The sequence below is a fragment of the Dermacentor andersoni genome, chromosome 5 (genome assembly GCF_023375885.2).
Source record: "Dermacentor andersoni chromosome 5, qqDerAnde1_hic_scaffold, whole genome shotgun sequence".
NCBI lineage: Eukaryota > Metazoa > Arthropoda > Arachnida > Ixodida > Ixodidae > Dermacentor > Dermacentor andersoni.
Window position 1 is genome coordinate 6,127,511 of NC_092818.1, and position 13,498 is coordinate 6,141,008.

The window sequence follows — 13,498 nt, forward strand, 5'->3', positions numbered from 1 at the left end:
TTTTAGACCCACCCTTCTGATTTGCCTCTCCAGGTCAGTGACCATGCATTGCAGTTGGTCCCCTGAGTTACTAAGCAACGCAGTATCATCAGCGAATCGCAGGTTAAGGTGTTCTCCATTAAGTCTTATCCCCAATTCTTCCCAATCCAGGTCTCTGTATACCTCCTGTAAACACGCTGTGAGTAGCCTTAGAGAGATCGTATCTCCATGCCTGACCCCTTTCTTTATTAGGATTTTGTTGCTTTCTTTATGGAGGAATACAGTGGCTTTGGAGACGCTATAGATATCTTTCAGTGTTTTTACATACGGCTCGTCTACAGCGTGATTCCGTAATGCCTCCATGACCGCTGAGGTTTCGACTGAATCAAAAGCTTTCTCGTAAACAATTGATAGTGTGATTATGGTCTATTGTTGAGTAGCCTTTACGGAATCCTGCCTGGTCCTTTGGTTGACGGAAGTCTAAGGTGTTCCTAATTCTATTAGCAATTACCTTAGTAAATACATTATAGGCAACGGACAGTAAGCTGTTCGGTCTATAATTTTTCAAGTCTTTGGCGCCCGGTTTCTGATGGATTAGGATTATGCTAGCGTTCTTCCAAGATGCCGGTACGCTCGAAGTCATGAGGCATTGCGCATACAGGGTGGTGAGTTTTTCTAGAACAATCTGCCCACAATCCTTCAACAAATCTGCTGTTACCTGATCCTCCCCAGCTGCCTTCCCCCCTTGCATAGCTCCCAAGGCTTTCTTTACTTCTTCCGGCGTTACCTGTGGGATTTCGAATTCCTCTAGACTATTCTCTCTTCCATTATCGTCGTGGGTGCCACTGGTACTGTATAAATCTCTATAGAACTCCTCCGCCACTTGAACTATCTCATCCATATTAGTAATGATATTGACACGTGTACTTATCTTTATCGGGCAACCACGTTTCGCCGCCTAACAAATGTAATCGCACAGCATGGGACGCGCCTGCATGTATCCGAAGTTTCTGGAAAGTTATCGATGCTTCTATCCGCTGTCTGTTGTCGCCGAGACTTATGTTATCTGATTTCATCACCTGACACGAATGGTGTAGAACTTTGTGGAAGGCACGCGGGTCCGAACGATTAGTCTGGAACATTCGACGACTGCTCTATAAAAGCCGACCCGCTTGACCCGCAGATCAGATTTTCGACGATCGCCGACTGTGTTCGCCGCTTTCGTTGTGCTGTAAGTGTAGCCTGTTTTGTGGGCACAGGTTCGCCCAATAAAAGCTAGTTTTGTATTCCACCGTACTGCTTCTTTCTTCACCGTCACTACCACGTGACAATATTGCCGGCTTTGTCTCTTAACGCATACATCTGATTCTTGCCAATTCCTAGTTTCTTCTTCACTGTTTTTAGGCTTCCTCCCTTCCTCAGAGCATGTTCAATTCTATCCATATTATACTTCCTTATGTCAGCTGTCTTACGCCTGTTGATTAACTTCGAAAGTTCTGGCAGTTCTATTCCAGCTCTAGGATTAGAGCCTTTCATACATTGGCGTTTCTTGATCAGATCTTTCGTCTCCTGCGATAGCTTACTGGTCTCCTGTCTGACGGAGTTACCACCGACTTCTACTGCACACTCCTTAATGATGCCCGCAAGATTGTCGTTCATTGCTTCTACACTAGTGTCCTCTTCCTGAGGTAAAGCCGAATACCTGTTCTGTAGCTTGATCTGGAATTCCTCTGTTTTCCCTCTTACCGCTAACTCATTGATCAGCTTCTTATGTACCAGTTTCTTCCGTTCCCTCCTCAGGTCTAGACTAATTCGAGTTCTTACCATCCTATGGTCACTGCAGCGCACCTTGCCGAGCACGTCCACATATTGTATGATGCCAGGGTGAGCGCAGAGTATAAGGTCTATTTCATTTGTAGTCTCGCAATTCGGGCTCCTCCACGGCCACTTTCGGCTATCCCGCTTGCGGAAGAAGGTATTCATTATCCGCATATTATTCTGTACTGCAAAGTCTACTAATAACTCTCCCCTGCTACTCCTAGTGCCTAAGTCATATTACCCCACGGCCTTGTCTCCACCCTGCTTCTTGCCTACCTTGGCATTGAAGTCGCCCATCAGTATAGTGTATTTTGTTTTGGCTTTACCCATCACCGATTACAGGTCTTCATAGAAGCTTTCGACTTCCTGGTCATTATGACTGGATGTAGGGGCGTAGACCTGTGCGACCTTCAATTTGTACCTCTTATTAAGTTTCACAAAACCTGCCACCGTCTTGTTAATGTTATGGAATTCCTGTACGTTACCAGCTATATCCTTATTAATCAAGAATCCGACTCCTAGTTCTCGTCCCTCCGCTAAGCCCCGGTAGCACAGGACGTGCCCGCTTTTCAGTACTGTATATGCTTCTTTCGTCCTCCTAATTTCACTGCGCCCTATTATACCCCATTTATTGCCCTCTAATTCCTCCAATAGCACTGCTAGACTCATCTCACTAGATAACGTTCTAGCGTTAAACGTTGCCAAGTTCAGATTCCAATGGCGGCCTGTCTGGTGGCCTGTCCTTATACGTATGTTTAGATATCTTGTTGCAAGGTTCTGTGCATACTGTGGGCTTCTGACCCGTGCTCTTGGGGCAAATGGACGACAACACAGTAGCGCAAACCATCACAAGGGCATTTATTGCACCTTTCATCGACTAATGCCTGCCAGACGAGTTCCTATCCGCAAAACATGCCGATGGGCGCGCGACAAATCGCGGAAGTCCAACTCACCACTACTGGACAGCGAGTATGTTCGCCCCATGCTGGATACCAACGCCTGGTCGTTCGCGCGTACGGTCACGTGAACGGTGGCGCGTTCGAATATAGCGTTCATCCATTCAGGGGTGCGCTTCGCGAGACGGTGTTGCAGAAGCATGGATCGGCGCACCCGCAGAACATCAGCGCCGCTTGCCGAAACCGAGTGAAAGAGGAAGAGCCTTCTCCCTTTTGCGCCCAAGTAACCCCACCGTTAGGTGGCGTTATCAAGCAACACTCGTGCCACCTCTCGTAATGCGCTTCAACCACACCGACTGCCGCGGGCACCAGGCCACGCGGCGAAGCCAGATTAAAAGAGACGGAGGCTGTGCGGGAAAACGGGATATCAGGGGACGCATGAGAGTCGCGCATCCGCACAATGCGTGAAGTGAAATTTGTTTCAACTTGCACTTTTTTGCCATTTATCAAGCTGTATCTTCGTATTTGTGTGTTCCTTTGCATCTTCGCATTTCTAATGTATGAGGGCGAGTCAGATGAAAGTGAGCCTACCCACCCCGTGCAATATTGGTTTAGTTTTAGGCTTATCGTCTGCCGCCATTGGCACCTGCCAATAAACAGAGCGCAAATCGAGAGAGGAAAAGAACTCTGTACCTTTTAAGCAGTCTAGGACGTCGTTGATCCGCGGCAATGGATAAACATCCTTTCAGGTTATTTTGTCTAGGCGACGGTAATCCGCGCAAAAGCGGATCGAGCCAACCTTCTTTTTAGCTAAAACTACTGGCGATGCCCATGGGCTGTCGGACGGTTCAATGACACCACGCTTTAGCATGTCACTTACTTGCTCATCAATGACGTGTCGTGCTGTCGACGATACGCGGTATGGTCGCCGCCGTAGCGGTGAGTGAGAACCCGTGTCAATCTGGCGACCTACAGTTGTTCGGACGAGAGAAGTGCTATGGCTGTCAAATGCAGCGAAAATTTCTCGAGGAGACGGAGAAGGTCATGGCGTTGCGTGGGGTTTAAGGCGTGATCGATCACGTGGCTGAAAACGTCAGGCGATGTGGCAGTTACGGGAGTACAGTAGAGGGTGTTGACCTCTGACGATCCAATAGGAAGTTCCAGAGTGGTAATTGTGTCGTAAGGCTCCACAGTGCCGATAAATTCACCCCGAAGCAACGTAATCGGGAACGGTACGTGGTTGTGTACAGGAAGGTGAGTCGCACCAGCTTGAAGGCCAAGCAGCGCAGTTGGAAGTGGTGAGAGGTGGCGATCAACGAAAGCAGTGGAAGGTGTGAAGAGTACGGTAGAGTCGGAGGCAACGGAACAGGATACAGGTGCCAGAACAGGTGTATGCGTCAGTGAGGGACAACTTGGTGAAAGAAAGCGAAACGTCATCAGATATGGCATTGCCAAGCGAAGAAAAGGCGACTTCTGCACGCGTGCAATCAACGACAGCTCGGTGATGGGAGAGAAAGTCCCAACCCAAAATAATATCGTGGGAACAGTGGGGAAGAACGAAGAACGATTGCGTAGAGCACTCCTTGAATTTCAAATCTGGCGGTGCACGCAGCCACCGGCTGTACGTGCTGGGTTTTGGCTGTGCGGAGTAAAGGACCGAAGAAAGGCGTCGTGACTTTTCGCATTGAGCGCCATAGTGTTTCGGTACTCATCAGATATGGCGGCAACAATGCCAATGAGGGCAAGGATAGAGACACCTTCAACAGCGACATCAATAACGTCGGGCAGCGAAAGAAGAGGGCTTGAGCGTTCCGACGATGACGCAGTTCTTGCCTCGGCAACTGCGCCACTTAGTTTTCCTTGTTAGTGGTAGAGGGACGTCGACGCATTGGGGAGAGCGAGCGACGACGAGTAAAAGGAGGGCGGTGGTCGGAAACTGGGCGAAGGCTTGGGCGGGGAAGGGGTGAATCGCGGTCTGGAGCGCAAGACAACGGAAGGTCGTTCGCGGTTGTGCGTGGCGACGGCACAGGCGTGCAGCGTGCCCGGGAATTCCGCACAAATAGCAGATGGGCCAATTATCCGCTGTGCGCCAGGGATTAATTATTCGATGGGCTGGAAGTCGTGGCGGTGTGGCGGTAAAAAAAGGATAGGCATCGGAAGTGGAGCCCGGAAGTTCGGCAGTCGTGGTCATGCGACGGCGTCGGCGTAAGACAATGGGGCGGTGAGCTGAGGCGCCCGTTCCAGAGGAAGGACTTCGGACACTTGTTCCATAACATGTCGTAAGGTCGGACTAGGGGACGAACTTGACTCCGGCGGGTTAGAGATGAGGGAGAGCTGGCGAGCAACTTCTTCCCGGACGAAAGCCTTGGTCTACGAGAGGAGAGTGGAATCTGGAATAGGAGAGGTCAAGCCGGACAACAATTCTTGATGGGGAACAGCACGGCGGTTGAGGATGCGTTGACGGCGGAGCTCGTCATAGCTTTGGCACAGTTCAATAACTTGGGCAACAGTAGAGGGGCTCTTTGAAATGAGCATCTGAAATGCGTCCTCGTCGATACCCTTCATGATATGCTTGATTTTATTTCCGTCAGTCATGGATGCATCGACGCGTTTACAGAGATCGATGACATCTTCGATGTAGGTGGTAAATGTCTCACCAGGCTGCTGAGAGCGCGACTGCAGACGCTGTTCGGCACGAAGACCTCGCTGAACTTTATCTTGAACACCATCTAGCTTGGGACTTCGCTTTCGTGGTTCCGGAGCCACAAGTGGGCAATTCCGGTGAGGTAAAAACGGACGGTTGTCAATTTCGTGATGTCATCCCATTTGTTGTTCAGACTGACGCGTTCGTACGATGAGAGCCAGTCATCAACGTCGTGGTCGTCAGTGCCGCTGAAGATGGGAAGGTCCCGCTGACGGAGTGTGCCGAGGCATGCAGAGGACTGGGGAGCAGGTGGTGGTAAGCTCGTGGTGCTTTCGGTAGTCATGATGGCAGGGAGAGTCCGGCTGCGCAATTCCAGGATTACAGGAAAGCTAGCAAACCTACAGCAATTATGACGAGGAAGTCCGACGTGGCTGTGGGCGACACGAAGGACGCCGACATGAAGACACAACAGCCTAGGCTTAGCCAGTCACACAAGGAACATCGTCTAGCCAGAGCCCCACTTCAGTAGCACTGGGGATCCGGCTACGGAGCTCTCCACGGCACACGTCTTCTTCTTCCTTACAAAGCATACAGCAGCTGTTTGTTTCTATATAGGACCACTTAACTACCCTCAAATAATTTCGGTAATGCCTAATGAAGTTGTGACGCCTTTAGTATAAGTTGTGTTAGTGTGTGTAAGTATTAATTATGGCCTAGAGAAAGGCCCTGGTAAGTTAATATGGCTAACATATCTCGACTGTTCAGCAAATTTTGTTTTGATGTGCCTGCAACCAGGAAAGTGAGCGCACAGCAAGCTTCATGGTAACTTCCGTAGTGGCCCAACTGCGAATTCCTAAATTTTTTTGCTAGCCAAAGGGCACTTGTAAACTGTTTATTTCATGCACACTTTTGCAAACCATTGTGCATAATAAATAACTCCTAATGGCTGAGCTTGTATGATGAAATTTTATTTGTTTGCATTGATGCGCTTTACTGCGAACTAGTGAGTAAATTTTAGAGTTGCACTTGCGATATCCCTGCAACTCTTTTATTGAAATCAATGCTTGATTTTTATTGAGATAGTCAAATGATGCAGCAGCCAATATAACTTAGTTCTGTAGCTTCGTTCCTGCTAGCCCAAAAATCACAGCTTGCATGTCTATATGCTTTGATTTAATGCAGTTTTATCAAGTTTTATGGTATGTATTAGCTAACCATAGCAGAGAATTATGTCCACAATGTTTAACTGCACTGCAGCCTTCTTTATCATGATTTCAGATGAGGTGGGCAGTATTCTTGGTCTGTCTCCTCCTTCTTAAGAATTTACATGACAAAATGTTTCATCCCCTTATTGGACCACTGGGATGAATCTTCAAGAGCCATGCAGTTCCTTTTAATCATTGCCCTACAGGCCAACACAAAAGCAGGCCAAGCTTTGTTAATGGTATTTAACATGCAACGAGCCTGCTGCACTGTAAGGCACATTATTAGGAACGTCCGTATTATGTTTATTTATAATCAATATTCATGTCCTGTCAATATTCTAAATCCACAACCAAATGACCCACAAATGTCATTTGGGCGATAGGTAGCACAAAATGTACCAGAAGCGTCCTACATCCTGAAAAAATGTCCTTAGGATGTACTCTGAATAATAGAATAAGAATCATCCATATTTAGACATCTCTTGGACGTCTGAATATCCCATTATGACGTTCGTGGGACGTTTCTACAAACATCAATTCGCGTGCATGGGACGATCCCATGGACATCCAAGAATGACCCCACAGGCTCCTTACATATGTCCTAGGGACGTTCTAATGTCCTGCTTCGGATATCTGCTGGACATATGTAGGACGTTGGTGGTCAAATGGGAGGTTAATGACAACGGGTACAGCAGAATTCTGGTGATTTTCTGCAGATGATCTTCTGCAAAATTTGGCAACAGTGCCCACCGTTGCTATAAAATTTGACCGGAAGAAATTTCAAAATATTGCCAAAGTACTCACAATAGGTCCCGGTTGCCCTTGTCGTCCTGGCGCTCCGTTTGACCCCTGAGATAAAAATAAGAACAACATGAGGGAAGTGAAAACTGCCGCCACAAAAGACTCCGTGTTGAGCGATCCATAGCAATGCATACTCAAATAAATAACGTGGAACTAAAACTCTCATCTCGCTACTATCATCACCAAAAATGTTTTGTTCGATTTATTTCAAGCTAATACGAGCCAATGAGTTTGTATATATATATATATATATATATATATATATATATATATATATATATATATATATATATATATATATAATATATATATATATATATATAATATATATATATATATATATATATATATATGATATTTCATATTGCCCAATTTCCCCAAGAAGCCGGCGTTTGTAGCAGGGAAAGGGCACCTAAATTCCCATTGGCTGCGACTCCACGTCATGTGCGCGCCTCGACAGAGCAGAGTGGAAGAAGGGGAACACCTGCTGCCGCTCTGTTGCGCCAGGTGTTGCGCGAGGGGAAGAGGGCTTCGCCACGACGCCAGGTCACCCTCGCTTTCACAAGCGTGTGTTACCCGCGTATTCCTTGTCCGCTCACGCTCTCGCCTGCGTTACGTTCTCCTCGGTAACCGCTATAAAGAAATCATCGTATAAGAAAACAGAATTAATTTGAAAGGAAGAACGTTAGGGGTAGTGAGTTTTGAACCTACGAGCCCACTCTCCATAGCTGAGTGTCTTACGCACTGGACTAGGCCAGTGCACTCCTAGGCGGATGCACTCTGCTTTATCACATTATGCTAGTTGGGCCGAAATTTCCGTTGCCCAGCCAGGCGTGACGAAAGTGGTGATGTCAAAATCACTGTGACTTACTCCGGAGCGCGCCCGTTAGATACTATAGCATTCGAGCAAGGTAGTACGACGTCGCGGGGTTGTCGTGCACAGGCCATGTGGTATCCAGGAGGCCAAGCGTCTCAACGCGACCACTTGCCCGCGACGAGTTCACAGCTCGAAGAGCCGCTCAGCGGCATTCAGTTGGACAGTAATGCTGTCGCTTTCACAACTCACAAGAGCTTAGGTGTCCTCGCATTTTCAATTGCCTAGTTTTCTTTTCTATGTATTTTTTGTATTTGTCACTTTTTTTCAGTTCACTTTACTTTATACTACTGATCTGTACTGTGTTCGTTACCGAAATTTGTACGGTTGTTTGATTAAGTTCATTATCTTTTTTCATTGAGAATCAATACCTCGAGTTACTAGGTTTGTGCGTTGTTCATGTTCATATATATCTGGATATATAAGTAATAGTTATATTCATTATTGTGCCCATTCTACTGTATGATGTCTTTCTTTTATAAATTTGGTATACGCCTGCACTTTTATATTGGTTAATTATCGCTTGCTTGGGATCAGATTCAAAGTACTGCACCTTTATTTGTACCAGGCGTCCCCATGTGATACACTCAATCGAAGTGCCTTTAAGGGCTACTTGAATAAATATATTAGTAAATATGGCTTTATCACGCACAAAAATAAAGATGGACAACATCTGTTTTGGTTTCAAGAGATCCTAATCTTGCAACGGGGTATGTAAGGTGTGGCACTTGAAAATTTATTTGTAAATTCGCTTCCGCACTGCTGTAAACACTTACTTTTTCACCTGGAAGGCCTTGCTCGCCTTTAGCACCGTCAAGGCCTGGAAACCCCTAGAAGAAATTGAAGGTTTGATACAATGTAAAGAATTGTAACGAGCCGAAGTTTCGTTGAGTCAATCGACAGGTATGTTCAATGAGGCACTTCGATAAGTTGATTCATTCATTGGGTTAAAAATTCTCAATCCACAATCGAACTCTCCGAGATACAGCGTTTCTCACTTGGTCCTTACCGATATAAAGCACCGAGACGGGAACCGAACCCGTGGCCTCAAGAAGAAAAGCAGGACTGCACCAGCGCAGCAGGTGTGACGGCCCAACGAAGGTGATTTTCTAAAAGTAATACTCAAATACTTGCTCTCTGCTCTAGAACTCGCCGTGGCGGCCTATAGTGGCGACGGTGGTGCGCTGGTAAGCACAAGTTTGCGGGACCAAACCCTGGCCGCCGAATTACGGTGGGCACGGTATGCAAGAAACGCCCGTGGTGCAGCGCGCAGGGCGCATGGCGAAAACCGCAGGTGCTTACAATTATTTATCAGATGATAATCAGATCGTTATTTCGCACGAAAGCCCCAGAATTTCGCTTTCTTGAAACTCTGCTGTGCGATAGATAGTGTATTGGTAATTTTTACGAACGACTCTTTTAACAGTCAGAAGTACAGTCTTATAAGGCAAAATTTAAAATATCATGTGTTACGCCAGCCATTACTGATCTGGAAAAGGATTGTGAACAAAATTATCACCTGCATTTTTATTACGGTGGAGCTGTTGCCGCCCTCTGCAAGTAAGCGCAGTGCAACCGATGTACTGTGCTTTATAATTATAAGTAAGCAACAGCGCCAGTCCAAAGAGGACGGACCTTTCTGGCACACACGACTTAAAGGGACACCAAAGACAAATACTAAGCCGACGTGGACTGTTTAACTACCATTCTAGAAAGCTCGCAAAGCTTGTTTCGCGCCAAGAAAAGACATAGTTTAAGAAAAAATTTGATCCGATGGGTCCTAATGCCTTTTTCGAAATTCAAATTTCCCGCCACCTAATCGGGGGAGTGGTGACGCTGCATACGCCATCACCACCCTTTGCTTCCGTCGGTGAGTAAAGCCCCACCCGACAGACGGTGCCGCAGAGCCAAGACAGAGCGGTGGATTCGTCGCTTCAGCTGCTTTTTGTCAAGTGACATAGACTGTTCGGGCACGGATAGCACACTCTGAAGTTCAACAAATGGCCACAGAGGGCAAGAAAATTGACCGAGCGCCCGTGCTAATGAAACAAGCATAGTAGAAGCATTTAAAGGATGCCCGCGTTAGTTCAATATCTCCCACTAGAGGCGCCGTGATAAGCGCTATATTATCTTACAAACTATCTCCTTCAATTATCGAAGCGATTTTACTACATAAGAAAGAGTACAAAATTATCATTGATGATTAGATATTGCACTGTTTATCATTAAGTTTAAAGTTTTTTTTTCATCATAAACGCAAATAGCGTTCGGCCTCATCGACCTTCCACGTGACTGCTGGCCTTGATTTAAAATTTCTACTGGTATTTTTGAGTGCACGGACGCAAGGATTTATTCGTTCGTACACTTACACTGGTTGCTTCTTCGTTGCTAAAACTAATTTAATGTGCTTCGACGTCTCGCGTTTTTTAACCTTTAGTGACCTGTTTCCAAGCCGACATCTAAGCCCGAAAGCTAGGTTTCGGTCGTCAGCCGTACGGAACGCATCTGCATCGAAACGGGAGCTGGATTCTGCTGCTGCTGACAACGGCAAAAAGGATGAGTCGTTAAACAAAGCTGATTGAACCGTTATATAATATGCGTCTTATTACCTTACAGGCGGAAACAAGTTAACGAACTAGATCCTGCATTACATATGGAAAGTGAGGACCATCCGTTGCTGTTTCCTAAATAAACCTTTAGTTGCGAAGCTATCGTTATCCACACACAATCAGGAAAGAAAGAGAGAGCGATACCAGAAAGCACGTCACATTTTTTATCTTATTGTAGCCTTGGCCATAGGTTACTGAGTAGCCTTATCAACATATTATATATATATATATATATATATATATATATATATATATATATATACTTGTTTCGAGTCCACCGGAAGTATCTGTCGTCCACAAAACCGAATAATCCTTTGATAAATTGAAATCAAAGTGCAGAATTTAATGCATAAAACAGTTGCAAGCATGATAATTCACCCATAATTCGTACTTGTTGGTTCCGAATGCTCTCGCAGTTCAGCTTCGTTTACCGTAGGGCATTTATTATTGCAATTGCATTATTATTGCATCACGTTTCTGCAGAAGAAATAATGCATCTGTTTTAATAGCTTCATGACTTTCATGCATTCGCTTGTGGAACGAGCAGTGTGATCTCTTCTAGTGTATAAATGAGCGAACAAATGTACTCATTTGTGATCTTAATATACTTAAGCTGTTAATATGCAACATGTTAAAATGTTAACTGGAAGACGTCAATTTTATGGACAGTAGGAATATTTATTTAACAGGCTGCTTAAGCAACCTTGAAAAAACAGTCTACATTTGCATGTGTTCTGTAGTCGCAAGCCATTATAATATATGTCTTATTATGCAGTCATAATTTCTGATCAAGATATGCAGTGATGAGGATGGCGCCACTAGAAAGCAACACACTGCATGCACTAAAGAGAAGCTGCTGCCTGCTACAACAAGGCCACTCTGTGGACTTTGCTTGATACTACATGGTAAACAACACCTGTTTCAGAAATAAATGTGCTTGATATATGCTGCATTGGCTTGCTAGTCTTGAGATACATGTCATTTTTTTGCAGCAGATGATATGAATCTTTGTTCATATTTATGGTTTGGCATAATTGGTTCGAACATAAATGAACACTACGTGAGCTTGGCTAATCTGTGCTGCATCTCGTGTGTCACTGTTCTACCCCAACAGACTCTGTGCGAAGCACATCTTGGTCATCACAGGAGCTCCCATGCACAGGAAGGGGCTGGAGCTGAATTCGCAAGGAAGCGGATGCAGAAGAATTTGGATGAGATATCAAGTCTGCGGTGGACTGTGTCAAGACTAAAAACGCTTCAGCCACTATTCCACCTGCACAGACATCGGCCGAGTCATCCAGGTAACTCAAAAAGGACTTTCCAAAAATTCTTCGAGCTCAGATGCACCTGAAAATTCTGACCAAGCACGGACGACGCTGGCCAAAACAGTTCCTTCAGTGTGCCCTTAGTCAACTTCCTGGCCATGTCAATTCCATTTGTACCAACTGTAATTTTTTTCTGTAGATGCGAGTTTTTTATTGCCCATTCTCGTTAAAAAACATTTTTCCTCGTCCAAACACACATGTCTACCGATTCTTCGCTCGTACTTAACAGCAGTCACTGTCTAGTTCCACAACATATCCATACCAGTATTTTCTAGTGCCTGTTGCCATGTTTATTTCCTCTCCTAAAATAGCTGATTCAGCATCAGCATGTGTCTTGCATTAACCTATGCACCGTGTGCTATGCACCATTTTACTTTTCTTAATGTTTTTTTTAGCATTTAGTGCTTGCGCCGCAGAGTGGCTTCTTTCTTGAGTACAAGCTTTCTCATTTTACATATTCCTAGTCTCGTTGATGATTGCTCTTCTTCCTGGATAACCTGGGTCTTCGCCCAAGCTACACTGAAGTGATTGATTGCAGAATCTAGTTTCGCTGGCCCACTTCGTTGTGGTTGCCATGTTAAGTTTCTCGGATACAAGGGCCTGGTCAGTCACATTGGGAAGCATTCTGGCGAGGTAGGCATTTGCTCCTGCAGTCCGCACAGCGACTGTACGCTCGTTCGTAGAACTGGATCCAAGTCTCTGAGCTTGAGCGCTTTCCATTAAAGAACTCGGGCTTTACCATCTGCTTGGTTTGTCGTTGTTGGGCTTGAATAACAGAAGATTTTTTATGGGTTGCTGTCGCTCGGCGTGTTGCTGCTGCAGGCAAAGCATTTCTAGCAGGCACAAGTCCATGGAAGAATCGGTCTTGCTCGGTGCATTTCTTGCTGTCAGCTGCACCAGCGGCGTCATGATGTGTTCTTGAAATTCGGAGTGCTTCATTCTTATATTCACTGAAGCCTGAACATCAATCCCATGCAGCGTCTTCCCAGCCTTTTGGGCGACGAACTCATGAAACTTGGGCGTCGTCATGTTTTCGGGCAAATCATACTTGATGGCTTCATCCACTTCACACATTGAAAACTACGACTTATGTTGGGCGTGTCCGGCTTTACTCAGCGTTATCCACATAAGAGGCTTCTATCCTGTCGACTGCGCCAATGTAACACTCCACGACAAGCGTGCACAGAACCAAAGCATGATCTCTTTATTCTTCTTCTCCCCCCCCCCCCCCCCCGTTCCCACCAGATCTGTCCTTTGTCATCACGGCCCACTAAAAGGCCCCCAGTGTACACGTTCCGTAACTGGTGCTCCCTGTTCGTTCTTTCCTGTTGCAGCCATGGCAAATTG

At 45.9% G+C, this 13,498-nt stretch overlaps 1 protein-coding gene across 1 annotated transcript in view; it reads right to left on the reverse strand.

Annotated features, from left to right (window-relative positions):
* LOC126529915 (uncharacterized) overlaps positions 1 to 13,498 on the reverse strand; it is a 934,270-nt gene that overhangs the window by 583,640 nt on the left and 337,132 nt on the right. Inside the window, exons 13-14 of the mRNA XM_050177364.3 lie at positions 8,994 to 9,047; positions 7,347 to 7,391 (exon numbers count right to left, since the gene is read on the reverse strand). Of these exons, the coding sequence (XP_050033321.1) occupies positions 7,347 to 7,391; positions 8,994 to 9,047 (99 nt within the window). The remainder of the gene's footprint in view (positions 1 to 7,346; positions 7,392 to 8,993; positions 9,048 to 13,498) is intronic.